Source organism: Lissotriton vulgaris, chromosome 6 (assembly GCF_964263255.1).
Source record: "Lissotriton vulgaris chromosome 6, aLisVul1.2, whole genome shotgun sequence".
NCBI lineage: Eukaryota > Metazoa > Chordata > Amphibia > Caudata > Salamandridae > Lissotriton > Lissotriton vulgaris.
In genome coordinates, this window is record NC_141694.1 from 1899610637 (window position 1) to 1899629805 (window position 19169).

A 19169-nucleotide genomic window follows, 5' to 3' on the forward strand; every position below is an offset into this window, starting at 1 on the left:
GCAGCGCCAACAGGCAGGACGATGGTGCACAGGACAGAGCTACGGCAGCGCCAGTAGTCCGTCCAGGATGAGTTCCTCTTTACGTCTCTCGACTCCAAGATACAACTGCCTTCCTGCTCTGGAGCTGCCCCAGTTATAGGGCTGGCGTGCTTTGATGTCCGGACCCTCGCACTTGGAGGTCGGGAGGTCCGGGATGAGGGAGTCCAGACACCCAGCAGGGGGGTGGAGCCAGCGCCCGGGGAGGCGATGGGCGAGCGGCACTGGGCGGGGGAGAGCCATCGGCACCTCTTTCTCCCATTGACTTGCCAAGTAGCCCGCTCACCTCCTGGGTGGAGGGTGGTGCCGGAATGTCTGAGGCCGGGCTAGGCCCAGGGTTGAGGTCGATCGGGGGCCAGGCGGCCTCGTGGTGAAGTGTCCAAGATGGCGGCCCGGGCTGGGCGCGTGGGCCGGCAGTGGATCGGACCCACGAGGTTAACATGTTCGAGGGCAGGGGTCCCTGAGGGGACGGAGGACGTGCAATGGTGGTGTGTGGTACTTGCGTGTCTGGGCTCGGGCCTGGTTGAGCCGGGGGAGAGCGGCCCGTCATGTGGCCTGTCCAACACCAACTCTAACCATTAAGCATTTTTATGAACTTTAAAGAAACACTTGCCATTGTTGAATGTTGTGGCCCCAATTCTAAAATGTTATAGAAGGTCTTGTGATAACTTTACTTACCTACATATATTTTTACATAAAGATTATGTATTTTTACACAATCTACAGCCTGGTGTCCATTTGTGGGGGATCATTGGATTTACTGTGTGTAATCATAAATGCTTAACTGACTAAACGCTCTTGGGATTAGCCTTGACTGCTCGTGCCACGCAACCTAGAGGGTCAGCACGTGTATACCTGTGCCAACCAGGGACCCCCAATTCTAACACTGTGAATGACATCAGGCTGGAGAGGGGCGGAGGGTGATCTGGTGAGCAGGAGGCGTGGTGCAGAGGTAAAGCTGTGTGTGACCTCGGGGTGCAGAGGGTGATCAGGGGAGCCGGTGGGGCGGTGCAGAGGTAAAGCTGTGTGTGACCTCAGGGTGGAGAGGGGCAGAGGGAAATCAGGGGAGTAGGTGGGGTGGTGCAGAGGTAAAGCTGTGTGTGACCTCAGGGTGCAAAAGGGTAGAGGGTGATCTGGGGTGCAGGAGGGGCGGTGCAGAGGTAAAGCTGTGTGTGACCTCAGGGGGGAGTGGGCATAGGTTGATCTGAGGAGTAGGAGGGGCGGTGCAGATGTAAAGCTGTGTGTGGCCTCAGGGTAGAGAGTGGTCGATGGTTCATCTGGGGAGCAGGAGTGGAGGTGTAGAGGTGAAAACGGTGTGTGACCTCAGCGTTGACAGGGGGCAGGTTGTGTTCAGTGGACAGGTGGGGTGGTGCAGAGGTAAAGCTGTGTCTCACCTCAGGTGGAGAGGGGCAGAGGGTGATCTTGGGTGCAGGAGGGGCAGTGCAGAGGTAAAGCTGTGTGTGACCTCAGGATGGAGTGGACAGAGGGTGATCTGGGGAGCAGGAGGGGCGCTGCAGAGGTAAAGCTGTGAGTGACCTCAGGGTGGAGAGTGGCGGAGGATGATCTGGGGAGCAGGAGGGGTGGTGCAGAGGTAAATCTGTGTGTGACCTCAGGGTGGACAGGGGCAGAGGGAGATCAGGTGACAAGTGAGGTGGTGCAGAGGTAAAGCTGTGTGTGACCTTAGGGAGTAGAGGGTGATCTGGAGAGCAGGACTGGTGCAGAGGTAAAGCTGTGTGTGACCTCAGGGTGGAGGGGGCAGAGGGTGATCTGGGGAGCAGGAGGGGTGGTGCAGAGGTAAAGCTGTGTGTGACCACAGGCTGGAGAGGGGCAGAAGGGGATCTGGGGAGCAGGAGCGGTGGTGCTGCGGTTAAGCTGTTTGTGACCTTAGCGTGCAGAGGGTGATCTGGGAGCAGGAGGGGGCGGTGCAGAGGTAAAGCTGTGTGTGACCTCAGCCTGGAGAGGGGCGGAGGGTGATCTGGGGAGCAGGAGGTGTGGTGCAGAGGTAAAGCTGTGTGTGACCTCAAGGTGCAGAGGGTGATCATGGGAGCAGGTAGGGCAGTACAGAGGTAAAGCTGTGTATGACCTCAGGGTGGAGAGGGGCAGAGGGTGATCAGGGGAGTAGGTGGGGTGGTGCAGAGGTAAAGCTGTGTGTGACCTAAGGGTGGAGAGGGGCAGAGGGTGATGTGGGGAGCAGGAAGGGCGGTGCAGGGGTAAAGCTTTGTGTGACCTCAAGGTGCAGAGGGGTAGAGGGTGATCTCGCGAGCAGGAGGGGGCGGTACAGAGGTAAAGCTGTTAGTGACCTCAGGGTGGAGAGGGGCAGAGGGTGATCTGGGGAGCAGGAGGGGTGGTGCAGAGGTAAAGCTTTATGTGACCTCAGGTGGAGAGGGGTAGAGGGTGATCTGGGGTGCAGGAGGGGTGGTGCAGAGGTAAAGCTGTGTGTGACCTCAGGGGGGAGGTGGCAGAGGGTGATCTGGGGAGCAGGAGGGGCGGTTCAGAGGTAAAGCTGTGTGAGGCCTCAGGGTGGAGAGTGGCAGAGGGTGATCTGGGGAGCAGGAGGGGAGGTGCATGGTGAAATCGGTGTGTGACCTCAGCATTGACAGAGGCAGAGGGTGATCAGGGGACAGGAGGTGCGGTGCAGAGGTAAAGCTGGGTGTGACCTCAGGGTAGAGAGGGCAGAGGGTGATCTAGGGAGCAGGAGAGGCGGTGCAGAGGCAAAGCTGTTGAGACCTCAGGGTGGAGTAGCGGAGGGTAATCTGGGGAGCAGGAGGTCCGGTGCAGAGGTAAATCTGTGTGTGACCTCAGGGTGGACAGGGGCAGAGGGGGATCGTGGGACAAGTGGGGTGGTGCAGAGGTAAAGCTGTGTGTGACCTCCGCGTGCAGAGGATGATCTGGAGAGCAGGACTGGTGCAGAGGTAAAGCTGTGTGTGACCTGTGTGCAGAGGGTGATCAGGGGAGCAGGTGGGGCGGTGCAGAGGTAAAGCTGTGAGGGACTTCAGGGTGGAGAGGGGCAGAGGGTGATCTGGGGAGCAGGAGGGGCGGTGCAAAGGTAAAGCTGTGTGAGACCTCAGGTTGCAGCAGGGCAGAGGGTGATCTGGGGAGCAGGAGGGGCGGTGCAGAGGTAAAGCTGTTTGTGACCTCAGGGTGAAGAGGGGCATAGGGTTATCTGGGGAGCAGGAGGGGCGGTGCAGAGGTAAAGCTGTATGTGACCTCAGGCGGAGAGGGGCAGAGGGTGATCTGGGGGAGTAGGAGGGGTGGTGAAGAGGAAAAGCTGTGTGGGATCACAGGTTGGAGAGGGGCAGAGGGTGATCTGTGGAGCAGGTGGGGCGGTGCAGAGGTAAAGCCGTGTGTGACCTCAGGGTTGAGAGGGGCAGAGGGTGATCAGGGGAGAGGGAGGGGCGGTGCAGAGGTAAAGCTGTGTGTCACCTCAGGCGGAGAGGAGCAGAGGGTGATCTGCGGTGCAGGAGGGGCGGTGCAGAGGTAAAGCTGTGTGTGACCTCAGGGTAGAGAGGGCAGAGGTTGATCTGGGGAGCAGGAGGGGTGGTGCAGAGGCAAAGCTGTGTGTGACCTCTGGGTGGAGTTGCGGAGGGTGATCTGGGGAGCAGGAGGGGTGGTGCAGAGGCAAAGCTGTGTGTGACCTCAGGGTGGAGTGGCGGAGGGTGATCTGGGGAGCAGGAAGGCCAGTGCAGAGGTAAATCTGTATGTGGCCTCAGGGTGGACAGGGGCAGAGAGGGATTATGGGACAGGTGGGGCGGTGCAGAGGTAAAGCTGTGTGTGACCTCAGGGTAGAGAGGGCAGAGGGTGATCTGGGGAGCAGGAGGGGTGCAGAGGTAAAGCTGTGTGTGACCTCCGGGTGCAGAGGGTGATCTGGAGAGAAGGACTGGTGCAGAGGTAAAGCTGTGTGTGACCTCAGTTTGCAGAGGGTGATCAGGGGAGCAGGTGGGGTGGTGCAAAGGTAAAGCTGTGAGTGACCTCAGGGTGGAGAGGGGCAGAGGGTGATCTGAGGAGCAGGAGGGGCGGTGCAAAGGTAAAGCTGTGTGTGACCTCAGGTTGCAGCGGGGCAGAGGGTGATCTGGGTAGCAGGAGGGGCGGTGCAAAGGTAAAGCTGTGTGTGACCTCAGGGTGCAGAGGGTGATCTTGGGAGCAGGAGGGGCGGTGCAAAGGTAAAGCTGTGTGTGACCCCAGTTTGCAGAGGGTGATCAGGGGAGCAGGTGGGGCGGTGCAGAGGAAAAGCTGTGAGTGACCTCAGGGTGGAGAGGGGCAGAGGGTGATCTGGGTACCAGGAGGGGCGGTGCAAAGGTAAAGCTGTGTGTGACCTCAGGTTGCAGCGAAGCAGAGGGTGATCTGGGGAGCAGGAGGGGGCGGTGCAGACGTAAAGCTGTTTGTGACCTCAGGGTGGAGAGGGGCAGAGTGTTATCTAGGGAGCAGTAGGGGGCGGTGCAGAGGTAAAGCTGTATGTGACCTCAGGCGGAGAGGGTCAGAAGGTGATCTGGGGGAGTAGGAGGGGTGGTGAAGAGGTAAAGCTGTGTGGGACTTCAGGGTATAGAGGGGCAGAGGGTGATCTGTGGAGCAGGTGGGGCGGTGCAGAGGTAAAGCTGTGTGTGACCTCAGGGTGCAGAGGGTGATCTTGGGAGCAGGAGGGGCGGTGCAGAGGTAAAGCTGTGTGTGACCTCAGGGTGGAGAGGGGCACAGGGTGATCTGGGGAGCAGGTGGATCTGGTGCAGAGGTAAAGATGTGTGTGACCTCAGGGAGGAAAGGGGCGGAGGGTGATTTGGGGAGCAGGAGGGGCGGTGCAGAGGTAAAGCTGGGTGTGACCTCATGGTGCAAAGGGTGATCTGGGGAGCAGGAGGGGTGATGCAGAGCTAAAGCTGTGTGTGACCTCAGGGTGGAGAGGGGCAGAGGGTGATCTGGGGAGCAGGAGGGGCTGTGCAGAGGTAAAGCTGTGTGTGACCTCAGGGTTGAGAGGGGCAGAGGGTGATCAGGGGAGAGGGAGGGGCGGTGCAGAGGTAAAGCTGTGTGTCACCTCAGGTGGAGAGGAGCAGAGGGTGATCTGCGGTGCAGGAGGGTCGGTGCAGAGGTAAAGCTGTGTGTGACCTCAGGGTAGAGAGGGCAGAGGGTGATCTGGGGAGCAGGAGGGGTGGTGCAGAGGCAAAGCTGTGTGTGACCTCGGGGTGGAGTGGCAGAGGGTGATCTGGGGAGCAGGAGGGGTGGTGCAGAGGCAAAGCTGTGTGTGACCTCAGGGTGGAGTGGCAGAGGGTGATCTGGGGAGCAGGAAGGCCAGTGCAGAGGTAAATCTGTATGTGGCCTCAGGGTGGACAGGGGCAGAGAGGGATTATGGGACAGGTGGGGCAGTGCAGAGGTAAAGCTGTGTGTGACCTCAGGGTGGAGAGGGGCACAGGGTGATCTGGGGAGCAGGTGGATCTGGTGCAGAGGTAAAGATGTGTGTGACCTCAGGGAGGAAAAGGGCGGAGGGTGATTTGGGGAGCAGGAGGGGCGGTGCAGAGGTAAAGCTGGTTGTGACCTCATGGTGCAAAGGGTGATCTGGGGAGCAGGAGGGGTGATGCAGAGCTAAAGCTGTGTGTGACCTCAGGGTGGAGAGGGGCAGAGGGTGATCTGGGGAGCAGGAGGGGCTGTGCAGAGGTAAAGCTGTGTATGACCTCAGGGTGGAGAGTGGCAGAGGGGGATCTGGGTAGCAGGAGGGGCGGTGCAGAGGTAAATCTGTGTGTGACCTCAGGGTGGACAGGGGAAGAGGGTGATCAGGGGACAGATGGGATGGTGCAGTCTTTAAGCTGTGTGTGACCTCAGGGTGCAGAGGGGCACAGGGTGATCTGGAGAGCAGGACTGGTGCAGAGGTAAAGCTGTGTGTGACCTCAGGGTGGAGAGCGGCAGAGGGTGATCTGGGGAGCAGGAGGGAGCGTTGCAGAGGTAAAGCCGTGTGTGAACTCAGGGTACAGAGGTACAGAGGGTGATCTGGGGAGCAGGAGGTGGGTTGCATAGGTAAAGCGCTGTGTGACCTCAGGGTGGAGAGGGGCAGAGGGTGATTTGGGGAGCAGGTGGGGCAGTGCAAATGTAAAGCTGTGTGTGACCTCAGGGTGAAGAGGGGCAGAGGGTGATCTGGGGCGCAAGAGGGGTGATGCAGAGGTACAGCTGTGTGGGACCTCGGGGTAGAGAGGGGCAGAGGGTGATCTCGTTAGCAGGTGGGGCCAGTGCAGAGGTAAAACTGTGTGACCTCAGGGGGGAGAGGGGCAGAGGGTAATCAGGGGAGCAGGAGGGGTGGTGCAGAAGTAAAGCTATGTGGTACAAAAGGGGGTGGTGATGGATGGATCATCTGAATCAATCAAACACTCACACCCAGTCAAAAGATTTGGGTTTAATCCATCACCGTTCTTTAGCCCACTCCGCCATCCCAGTTCAGACATGGCTATATGCAAATCAGTCTGACCCTGTGCCTCATGGGAACAGTCCAGCCGGAACTGCCAAGCCATTCTTCCCTGGACCGGAAACAAGCTTCCGAGGACCGGTTTCTGGCATTCCAGCCGTCTTCAGCCCGGCTTGCTTGGATCCAGTGGCAAAGTGAGCAAGGGACTCACGTCTGAGCATAACCTGCCACACTTATGGTGGCCAAAAGCGGTACAAAAGGGGGTGGTGATGGACGTAAAGCTGTGTGTCACCTCAGGTTGGAGAGTAGCAGAGGGTGATCTGGGGAGCAGAAGGGGTGATGCAGAAGTAAAGCTGTGTGTGACCTCAGGGTCGAAAGGGGCAGATGGTGATTTGGGGAGCAGGAGGGGCGGTACAGAGGTAAAGCTGTGTATAAGTCAGGTGCAGCGGGGCAGAGGGTGATCTGGGGAGCAGGAGGGCCGGTGCAGAGGTAAAGCTGGGTGTGACATCAGGGTGCAGAGGGGCACAGGGTTATCTGGGGAGCAGGAGGGGACCGTGCAGAGGTAAACCTGCATGTGACCTCCGTGGGAGTGAGGCAGAAGGTGATCTGGGGAGCAGGAGAGGTGATGAATAGGTACAGCTGTGTGTGACCTCAGGGTAGAGAGGGTGATCTGGGGAGCAGGTGGGGGCGTTGCAGAGGTAAAGCTCTGTGTGACCTCAGGGTGGAGAGGAGCAGAGGGTGATTTGGGGGATCAGGAAGGGTGGTGAAGTGGTAAAACTGGGTGTGACCTCAGGGTGGAGAGGGGCAGGGGTGATCTAGGGAGCAGCAGGGGTGGTGCAGAAGTAAATTTGTATGTGACCTAAGGGTTTGCTGCAGATAGGATCCCCGGTGCTGGAGTAAGTGCAGGCGTTATCACTGTTTTTGTTTATGAGATTTCACATACACTAGTAAGTGCTGAACTAGACCCAGGCTGTGGTGAATCATGGGTCACCTTGAAAATATTGAAGAGGAAGGAGCTGGCAGAGGTGATACAGAGGTAAAAGTTTCTATGGGGCCCTCTGGGGTGGGGAGGGGCAGGAGGTGATCAGGGAGCAGGCGAGAATTCACGCAATTCGACCCCATAATGGAGAGAGGCAATTTATTCCATTTCTCGAATAGTGCCTTAACCTTACTGGTAAAGGGTGTTTAATTTAGTTCAAATAAGATATTAATTTTTTGTGTGAAATACACCCGCAGATATCTCTTGGGTCTGGAATTAATAGATAACATGTGTGCATTATAGTGTCTTGTTTGCAATTACATTTATTAATCTTATAACCTCCCAGGTCTTGATACATTTGAAAGATTGAAAAAACTATTTTCTGATTTTCAATATATGGTTTTAAAAACAACAATATATCATCCGCGTATAATTTAATGGGAGTCATACCATCTACAGGTGGATTTATATTTAGTGAATCACGAACAGCGATAGCTAAAGGTTCAATGAAGAGGGCAAAAAGAATGCGTGATAAAGGGCAGCCCTGATTTTTCCCCCTATTTATCATGCGTGTTCCACTATTTCTAGCATTTATAAATATTTGGTCTTTTGCCCTCTTGTACATACTAGATACTAACTGAATCAATCTAATAGGAAATCCAACTTTTTAAAGAATTAATATAAAAAAGCTCTTCCAGCTTACCAAATCATCTCCTGTGCAGGAATGTTTTTCCGTGCAAAATAATCTAAAGCTTCAATTAGAAAGCTCGTATTAAAAGATAACTGTATTACAGGCTCTAAAACTGCACTGTTTGGAGTGGATAAAAGTTCCCATGACCGTATTGATTTGGTTAGCTAAAACCTTCATAATTTATAATCCGCATTTAAAAGGCGAATGGTCTATATGATTTGATGTATTCATTATCTTGTCCTTTTTTTAAAAAACTGACTACCGTTGCTAAACAAAATGAATCCGGAATCTCTCCACCCTCCAGAACATGATTGGCTAATTTTAGTAGGTCTGAGTTTAAAACTGACGTAAAACTTGTATACGACTCTGCCGGAATGCCATCTTCCCCACAGGCTTTACCATTTGCTAAGGGCTTTACAACTGTCTCAATCTCACTAAGGGTAAATTTTGCTACCAATGCTTGTATTTGGTTTCCTTTCAATCTTGGGATGTCTAGGTTAACTAAAAAATCAGTAAGTGCTCTTATATCCCCTTGATGTTGGGTACCAGATATTGCTTTATAATGCTTAAAAGATTACTTCTGAATTTCTTCAGGGTCTTTGATACTTGTCTTTGTCTCTGGATCTATTATTGATATTGCCTTATTTTTCTCTGGGAGATCTCTTGTCTGCCAAGCCAGTAGCTTACCCCCATACTCGCTCTTTTCGAATACCTTTTGTAAAGATATGTTTTTAGCTGTGTATTCTTGTTCATCATAATACTCCTGCATGCATATTCGCATATTCTGGCTTTCCTAAGTAAGTCTTTATTAGCTTTTGTTGCTGAGCATTGTACTTTTAAACATACCTGATTTAATTCTGTTTCAAGCTCGGCCCTTAATGTCGACTTTTCCCTCTTCTTTACAATCTCTTTCAATGTAATATATCCACATATCATGGCCTTATAAGCCTCCCATACAATTTCAATACTAGTTGAGTTATTATTTATTTTAAAATAATTAACTGTCTATATCTCCATATCTTTACACCATTCCTGATCTTCGAGATTCACTTTGTTAAATGTCAACTTACATCCAGTCTTTTTACCTTTATTCCTACTTCCTCCATTTAAACTAAGGCATGATCTGACAAAGCATTTCACATGTGAGAGTATGTTTTTAGCCACAGATTTTGTGTAGAGAGTCTGGCCGCTGACATATGCCTGCCTGAGTAACAGGAGTATTCCCATTTATATGGGACCTTTCCCCTCCATAAACCTAGCCCTTGCTTACATTCTGAAATGGGTACTGCCATTCAGGGTTTATTTTGGCTACGCTTCCCTGTGAATGAATCCACCTCCGGCTATCGCAGAAAATGAACCCCCCCCCCCCCTACAAAAAAAAACCTGGATATGAGGTAGGACCTTATCTAAATCTATAATTGGGGATGGATTATCAGTTATTGGGGCACATATTGTAGCTATCATAATCCTTTTATTAAGAAATCCACTAAAATATAAGCACATCTGCCTTCTGTATCTGTTTAGGAAAAAAGTAACTTGTAGGGGGGAATGCTTTTTCACATACAGTGACACCCCCCTGTTCTGTTGCACTTACACATGATAAACACATGATATCCGGCCCATTGCGTGAACATTTTGAAATGTTGTTCCTTTTTCTCGATGTAGTGTGTTTCCTGAATCAATACTGCATCCGGGGAGTGTCCTCTCAGCCATATATCTATTGCTTTAGCCTTAAATTTGTTATTTAACCCATTAGCACCCAGCATCATAATCTAATTATTTCTCTAAATTGCGCTGTCATTTCATATTATTGTTGATATATCTGAAAGGTTTATCAAAGTATCGTTGCTTTAGACAATAGTACACTGTGCAAATCATAATAACCAAAATGACTGTAATATTTTCTCCCTTAACCGTGTGCCCATTTACTTTCTGTGTAATCTCCCGGCATCTACCATTCTTCATCCTGTCATATTTACTCATTGTGCAGGATATTCCTTCAGATTGTTTAATAAAGTGCTGCGTATGACTTGAAAGTTTGTCATGCTTATGTGCTGTAACAGACTTGGTATTCACTTGTCTAATCACAGCGTAAGACCTCTTGTCATGTAGTTCCTAGGAATCCCCAGGACCTGCGTGTTTTGGATGACCTAAACTGAGGGCTTGGTGTCCCTACCGCTTCTGAAACCCTCCACAGGAAATGTCAGCCATTAGACCAGCTAGCTCTACAGTGCCACTTCCAACCCCATGTATTCTACAGTGCTGTAGGTAGGTTCTGGTAACCACAGAACATGACAACCCTGATTACTCAGGGATCGTGGAAAACTGATCTACTGCACTGATCTACACAAATGACTGCTTACCAAATTCAGTATTCTAGCTACTTTTAGAGCAGCCCACCTTTCTGGGTTATGTGTATTTATTTTGTTATGTTTCAGCATAAATGTGCTCTCATGTAGAATCTGAGGCTTAAAACTAAGAACTAAGTAAGTCTCTGTGAATGAACCCAGTGTCGGTCAGCGATGACTGGCCTAGAACAAACCGTTAGCACCATGAGCTCAAAATATTAACAAGGTATTGAGTTGCACACTAGTTCTGGCAAGACTATCCTAGCCATTTACAATGCATGATGCTACATGAAAGCAAACACATCTTTTACTCGCTGTAGAGTGCTTTCTTGCATGACAAGTTGCAGCCCAGTGCTTGGTCACATTTGATATGTTTCATACTTTGTTTTCTTCATAAGGGCAGGTCTTGGTGAGGTTTTGGTCATGTGCTGCTCCGGGCATGTACTGTGGTAGTGAGTGAATCTCTTTCTTTCCCCTTTGGCCAGAATTGGTCCTGGGCAAAAGTAATACAAGTGAATAGTATTGTTCCGTGGCATACCCACAGCATGGGGACCCTCATATACACAATGTTTATCCTACAATGTCCGTGCACAAAGCAAACAATTAAAGCATAAGTCTATAAAACAGGCTTCTCCAACTAGTAGCTTGTGAGCTACTGGTAGCTCTCCAACTAGATAGAAGTAGCTCTCTTATGTGCATCCCAGCCTACTAACTTGGAACGTTTTGCTTTTTTGAATTAATATCTACAGACCTAATGAGTGTATTCAAGACAAAAAAGTGTGTTTTCAGAACTCATAAGTTAATGTTTGGAGACAAAAATGTCTGAATGTCCAAAATATATGTAAAGCTAATAATAACTAAGTGATAAATAATACACTATTACTGATATTATACCTTAATGCTAGGGGCATTGCAGCTATGGATGTCATATTAACCGTATTGAGGCATTTCAATCTGAAAAGTTTTTTTTTCCTTTACTACTGGCAGTCTTGTCGGATGTACGGAAGTGATCACTGTGATTAATCTTGCATGGGGTGGCTACTAATGTGATCTTGTCTGATGTGGTCACTATTTCAACACAAATAATATTAGTAGCTCACAATGATTTTAATTGAACATGAGTAGCTCTAAGTACACAAAAGGTTGGTGATCTCTACTCTAAAAAGACTAGATAGAAACTGTGCAAATGAATTTGCACTGCTTAAAAACACCTAAACATTAATAACCACTGATTTTATACTGACAAACCCCCTCTGCAGTTGACATCAAAAACTGAAAACAGGAAAGACTGAATGTATTGCAAAGTTTCTTTCACTTTGTTTTAAATGTGCAGTATAAGTCTTTCTAGATAAGATTAGGTCATAATTATAGTTTCTTTATATTGACTTGCCTTTTTTTGTTACAGGTGAAAGGAATGCTTTAGGAATGGAAGATGGAAAGGACATTAGGATATATTTTTTAAAGCAAAATTCTGCAAGGCTGGGCATTGAAAATTCATCCCATGAAGATCCGTTCAAAAAACAAAAAGCTATCTTAATCTATACACTGAAGTAGCATGAAAACAAATACTCTGCTTGAAAAGACTAACGTGAGAGACACTAGGGAATAGAGAACTTTCTAAATGTACTAAAACACTCAAACCTGTTTCTTATAGCATTCTATAAGGAGTGGATGAAGTCAGCATAGAAGAAAGACAAAATATATTTATTATAAGAAGGGGTTGAACATAAAGCACACACAATGGAAAGAGATAAATATTCAGAATGTGATAAAACATTCAGGGCCACTGGCCGTCTAAAATTATACAAGGTTGCCCACGCAAGACTCAGAACATGTAAATGTAGGGAATGTGGGCAGACATTCAATCAAAAGAGTCTTGACACCTGGAAGAAGTTATATGAATGTACTGAATGTCAAAAGGCAATGCATGCAAAAGGACACCTACCGGTACAACAGACAAGCCATGCTGAGGAAAACACATTCACTGCAAAAGGGAACTTGCCGGCATATCAGAGTGGTTATTCTGGTGGGAAACCTTTTAACCTAACTGAATGTAATCCAGAATTCATTACAAAGACAGACTTAATACAACAACAAAACATCCACATTGGGAAAAAGCCCCATGAATGTAGAGAATGTGACAAGTTATTCATCAGAAAGGCAAACTTAATGAGACTTCTGAAAATTCACACTGGAGAGAAGCCATATAAATGTACAGAATGTGACAAGGCATTCTATAGAAAAGAGTTGTTAAAGCAACATCAGAAATTCCACACTGGAGTGAAACCCTTTTGTTGTAGTGAATGTGACAAGGCATTTGTTGCTAAGGGAGCTCTAAAGCATCATCTGAAAATTCACACTGAAGAGAAACCATATAAATGTACTGAATGTGAAAAGGCATTCATTTCAAACACAAACCTAATGCAGCATCTGAATATACACACTGGGGAGAAACCATTTAAATGTACAGAATGTGACCAGGCATTTGCTGCAAAGGCAAACCTGATGCGACATCGGAAAATGCATACTGAAGAGAAGCCATATAAATGTACTGAATGTGACAAGGCATTCGTTGAAAAGGAATCTCTAATGCGACATTTGAAAATCCACACTGGAGAGAAACCATATAAATGTACAGAATGTGACAAGGCATTCATTACAAAAAAAGAGCTAATTCGACATCATACAGTCCACACAGGGGAGAAACCATATAAATGTACTGAATGTAACAAGGCATTTGTTACAAAGGGAGAGGTACATCGACATTATGCAGTCCACAATGGGGAAAAACCTTATGAATGTGCTGCATGTGACAAGGCATTCTTCACAAAAGCACTGTTAAACCAACATCAGAAAATCCACACTGGAAATAAACCATACGGTTGCAGTGAATGTGACAAAGCATTCATTACTAACAGAGAACTAATACGACATCAGAGAGTCCACACTGGAGAGAAACCATATGAATGCTCTGAATGTGACAAGGCTTTCAATACAAGTGCATCCCTAATACGACATCAGAGAGTGCACACTGGTGAGAAACCATATAAATGCACTGAATGTGTCAAGGCATTCATTACAAAAGGAGCCCTTATTCTACATCAGAGATGCCATACTGGAGAGAAACCATATGAATGCACTGAATGTGACAGGGCATTCATTACAAAAAGCTATCTCTTGCAACATCAGAAAATCCACACCGGAGACAAACCATATGGTTGTAGTGAATGTGAGAAGGCCTTCTTTACAAAAACCTATCTCTTGCGACATCAGAAAATCCACACCGGTGAGAAACCATTTGCTTGTAGAGAATGTGAAAAGGCATTTGTTACAAAATTGCAATTAAACCAACATCAGAAATTCCACTCTGGGGAGAAACCATACCGATGTGGTGAATGTAAGAAGGCATTTTTTACAACATTGCAATTAAAACAGCATCAAAAATTCCACTCTGGAGAGAAACCATATGGTTGTAGTGAATGTGAGAAGGCATTTGTTACAAAAGGGGAATTAAAGCAACATCAGAAAATTCACACTGGAGAGAAACCATATGATTGCTCTGACTGTGGCAAGGCATTCACTGCAAAGCACACCCTTATACTACATCAAAAAAGACACACTGGAAAGAAACCATTTGGTTGTAGTGAATGTGAGAAGGCGTTTATTACAAAACAGCGGTTAATGCAACATCAAGAAACCCACACTGGGAAGAAATATCAATGCAATGAATGTGACAAGGCATTTTTTGCAAAGGGAAGCCTAACGCGACATCAGAAAGTTCACACTGGAGAGACGCCGTATAAATGTACTGAATGTGACAAAGCATACACTCTAAAGCACCAGCTAGAACAACATCAGGAAATCCATACCGGAAAGAAACGCTATTGTTGTAGTGAGTGTGACAAAGCATTCTTCAGAAAACAACACTTAATGGTACATCAGAATACCCACACTGGAGAGAAACCATATAAATGCACTGAATGTGACAAGGCATACAGTAGAAAACACCACTTACTGGAACATCAGAAAACCCACACAGGAGAGCGACCATATCAATGTATTGTATGTTGCAAGGCATTTAGGAGAAAGGCACACCTAATGCATCATCTGAAAGTCCACACAGGAGAGAAACTATATGAATGTACTGAATGTGAAAAGGCATTCACTTTAAAGTACAAGCTAGTGCAACATCAGAAAATCCACACTGGCGAGAAACAATACGATTGAAGTGAATGTGAGAAGGGGTTTCCAAGGGACTGCCTAATGCTACATCTGAAAGTCCACACTGGGGAGAAACTATATGAATGTGCAGAATGTTACAAGACATTTGTTGCAAAGAACATCCTAATGCAGCATCAAAAAGTCCACAATGGGGAAAGACCCTATGGATCTACTGAATAGGACAAGACGTTCGATTTAAAGCACCTATTAGAACAATCTCAGAAAATCTACACCGGGAAGTAACCATTTGCTTGTAATCGATGTGATAGGGCATTCATTAGAAACAACACTGCAATATCATAGAACCCAAACAGAAGGGAAACCATGTGAATTCATACCAGGGCGAAATTCTATCAATGTATTCAATCTGACAAAGCATTTTTTGAAAAGTGAGGACTATTTTTAGATTGGTAGGTTCATACGGGGTGGAAACCACTCCGCTGATCGGAATGAGCCCTAATGTGACAAGTCATTTATTCACCAAAAGGAAGAATGTTTTCTGATTTGACATTTTCCACAGGGCGAAGCCACATCAGTGTACTAAATGTGACACAGCATACATTACATAGACTGGGCGATAATATCATTTGAAATCTGACACTGGTGAGAACCATAATAAATTTACTGAATATGAAAAGGCTTTCATTATAAACTCATCACTAAATAAACATCTGAATCTCCACAACGGGAAGAAACCATATGAACTTGCTGAATGTGACAATGTGATTTAGAAATTATAAGCTAATGCAATAGCAGGACACCAACACTGGGGAGAAACCATACAAATGTACCAAATATGATCAAGATTTAATTATAAAAGGAAACATACTAGTACATCAGAATGTCAACACCTGAGAGAAACCTTATGAATGTATTTGAATGTGACAAGGATCAGTGTCCCCACTAGGCACAAACCATGAGCTTTCTGACTCTGACAAGTGATTCATTAGAAGGGAATATATAATGTAACATGTAAGTTCACACCAGACAGAAACCACTAGAATGAAATGAATGTGAGAAAGTATTTACTACAAAGTGCACCCTAGTGGGTTATCTCATATCACACAATGGATGAAGGGTAGGATGACCAAATTATTAAAAACCGAACTCTGGGAAATGTGGCAAATATATAAGTAGAACTAATAGTTTTAGAGCGAATGAAGAGCACAGAATAGCTCAATTGAGAGCACTCATCAATTGACAGCACTCGTCAGCATAGAAATCACAGAAATTAGGGTATATGGGGAATTCAATGCAGCCTTTATGCTCCATATTATATGTAATGCAGATTGCTATCTGTTTGAGATTTCTAACTGATTCTGCACTGGGACAGAAAAACGCATTCATTTAGGGGCATGGCCTGATGAGATGGCAGACTAGATGTGCCTATGTGGGGCTCCCGGACCAGGCATGATAATCCTGCACTATCCTTATACACAGACAGAAATCTATCAGCATAACTCCTGCTAACAGCACCAACGAGGGATGCGTGTGCCCAACTAAAGGCTGAAGACCATGGCAAAGCCAAAACACGCCACAGGGAGTGGAGTCGGTGGACAAATGTGGCTGAGGCCTGCTGAAGTCAGTAGGCGGGCTCGGTTTGTGTAAGTGGTGGAGGGTCACGGAGTGGGTCCTCTCAGGTGAGCGTCATCCTGTCCTGATAATATACTAGTGCTGGACACAGGAGCCCTGCCTGCGATTGGGGGCTGCGGCAGAACCAGAGACAACCGCTAGTGACTGGATGGCAGCCAGCCATTGCAGAGGCCTGTTGGAGCCAGTGGATGGACTCAGCCCATAGTTTAGTCGGAGTGACCTGGAGGGTGTTAGGCTGGGCATGCACCATCCTGACTTGACCTCTGCCTGTAACCTGCACTGGGGTGGGGGTGAGTCCTTCCCTGTGCAGCAGCTGGAGATGGTGAGAGTGAGACCCCTCAGTTCTCTTTTGGCTCCAGGGGGCCCTGTGAAACTGTTGCTGGAGTTGAGCCTGGGGTTGGCATGACATTCTGCATCTCAGCAGGCCTCTGGTGATCCTTCGGAGCTGGATCGGCTCAAAGGCGACATAAGACATGAGAGCGGGGTGCCAGGCAGGGACTCCGTGTGATGCTGCTGACAATGAGGGGAGGCACACCATAAAGGCTGTCTGTCTGGAGGGGCTTTCAGAGCTGCCATCGCACAGTGGCATAGTGGCGGCTCGACCCAGGTGGTGGTACCAAGTGGAGAGAAAGAGGACTATTGTTTGGGACTCCCTTGGACTCCTGTTGGTTCTACCTTGCTCTGGTGGAGGAGAAAGGAAGCCGGACAGAAAGCAGATAGGTCCTGGGCCTTAAGTGAGGGCCGGTGATGTGTTGAGGCCAGCAGGAGTTGGAGGCCATTGGAAGCCATTGAGTGACACCAAAGGTCAAGTGCAGGGGACCACGTGGCAACCCATTCCGAGATGGACAGTCTGGTCCCTGGAAGTAAGCAGCTGGAGCTGTTGTATTTCTATCTAGGAACCTAATTCGATATTCCCGATTCATGCCTTTATGTGGTTATAACAAATAATATCCTTATAAAGGCATAGGAATCATATCCATATTTAGTAATAGCCCATGCAGTCCAAAACACGGCACGGCTACTCCCATAGACTCCAAGAAAGCACAATGCGTTCTTTAAACAAACCAAGCCTCCAGCAGCCCGGGAAAACCCCCTGCTTTTGTTTTGATTTGCACAAGAACTCCTGAAGTCCAGAAAGAACTGTTCGTTCCTAGTGACGTCTTATGTCCAACCTTACGTCAAACCCGCCACCTTTCAGGTATAAATATACCAACGTTGACTTAAGCAAACACACGGTGGTTGGGAGCAGAGCAACGTTCTACTTGCCCGGGAGCCCAGCTGTTAGGAGAGCCAAAGGAAACCGCCCTTCCCCTTGAGGCACTGAGAGAGATGCTGTCTTTTTCTCCAGCCGAGAAAATCCAGCTCCGGTGTTCCCAAGTCACCCTCATGGGTTGCTGGGAGATCGAGTCCTGAGAAGCGAGATACAAGACCTTCTTCATTCTATAACCAAGGTACGGAGCTGATTAAAACCTTAGAGAGAATTCTTGATTCCGATACTTGGCAAAACTTAACTTAACTTAAAAACTGCAACTTACTCCTTCCCACGTATTAGGCTTAGGTCAGGTACACTGGGGTAGGCGTATCTTAGAAGCACCAGTTGAGTTAGTTAGTCAATGTTTTTATGTATGTATATATTTTATCCATTTTAAAGTATCATATGGCTAAGAAACCATATCAATGCTTTTACAGTATTATTTCATAATACTACTTTTACTGTACGCACTTTACTTTATACTAAGTATTGCAATTGTGGCAATTCATTTCTCTTGCATGAGAAAGAAGACTGATCAATAAAATAACACCTTTTATTGAAAACTCCCGTCTCTCTATTTCTCTGCACCCTGGTGAAATTAAGAATGCACGATTGACTAGATGAAATAGCTGTCTATTGTTTTCACACGACACTGGAGATATACTCCTTATTCTGGGGGAGCAAAGTTGTCATGTTGTATGGTTGTCAGAAGCTAATCCCTTCTTGTCTAAATCAGGGAAGTTAACCCCTCCCTATTCATTCGAGAAAGTTTCTAGTGACCACTGAGCTAGCTGGCACAACTAATTAAGTCTAACATAGTCAGTAGAGACCTAGATGACCTCAGTCCTACGTCTATACTGCTGTTTATGTTATTCCAATGCGCAGAGCCTATTGGGAATATAGGAACTACACTACAGAGCTGCTAGACTGCCATCTACTTATGCCTGCCTGGTTGCCCGAGACGCTGTTGCTGCTGCAGTCGGTTCGTTTGGAGTTGCCTGGAAGTGTTAATTGCCCGACCATGATGCTTGCATTGGTTGGAGGTCTTTAGGGAAGGCCACTCCTTCCTCGCTACAGAGAGTATAGTGGCTGTTGAGTGTGACCTGACTGTTGTGGAGGCTGAGTTGGAGACCGAGGCCCTTGAGATAGCTGACAGAGAGTGATCTGCATTGGTGGACTGGTTTGGGCACCTGGGTGGAGGACTCGAGTGAGACCTATGGATTGGGGCTTTCCCTCCTCCTCACGTTTGGGGAGCCTCCTGTGCCTGTTTGCACAACAGTATGGTGAAAGTTAAACCCAGGGGGAGGGCTGCTAACAAAATTTGACGGTACATGATCCCTGGGGTGGGCCCCTCAGGGACCGATCAGGTGATGTCACCCCAGACAGAGGAAGAGGGGGCGCCACAGGGAACAGCAGCAATATTGGAGGCTATCCAAGGGTCAGGGTCGCCATGAAGACCAAAATTGAGTCGATGGCCATTGATATTCATTTTTTGCAGAGTGAACTCCGCGGGGTGGTGGAGAGTTTCACGACTATGGAGCCCTGAAAAGCACACTTCAGGACTTGCAATCTCAAGTGACTGGGCTCAAATACAGTACAATGCAAATTGATTGGCGCCAGGAGGATGCAGAGGGGAGGCCCCAGCACAATAATTAGCATTTTCTTGTTTCCTG

At 47.9% G+C, this 19169-nt stretch overlaps 1 protein-coding gene across 1 annotated transcript in view; it reads left to right on the forward strand.

Moving 5' to 3' along the window:
- The window catches only part of LOC147709835 (uncharacterized), a 43969-nt gene extending 25920 nt beyond the window's left edge, over positions 1–18049 (forward strand). Inside the window, exon 2 of the mRNA XM_086928283.1 lies at positions 11836–18049. Coding sequence (XP_086784409.1) covers positions 12171–14657 — 2487 coding nt within the window. The 5' untranslated portion in view covers positions 11836–12170 and the 3' untranslated portion in view covers positions 14658–18049. The remainder of the gene's footprint in view (positions 1–11835) is intronic.
- The last annotated feature ends 1120 nt before the right edge of the window (positions 18050–19169 follow it).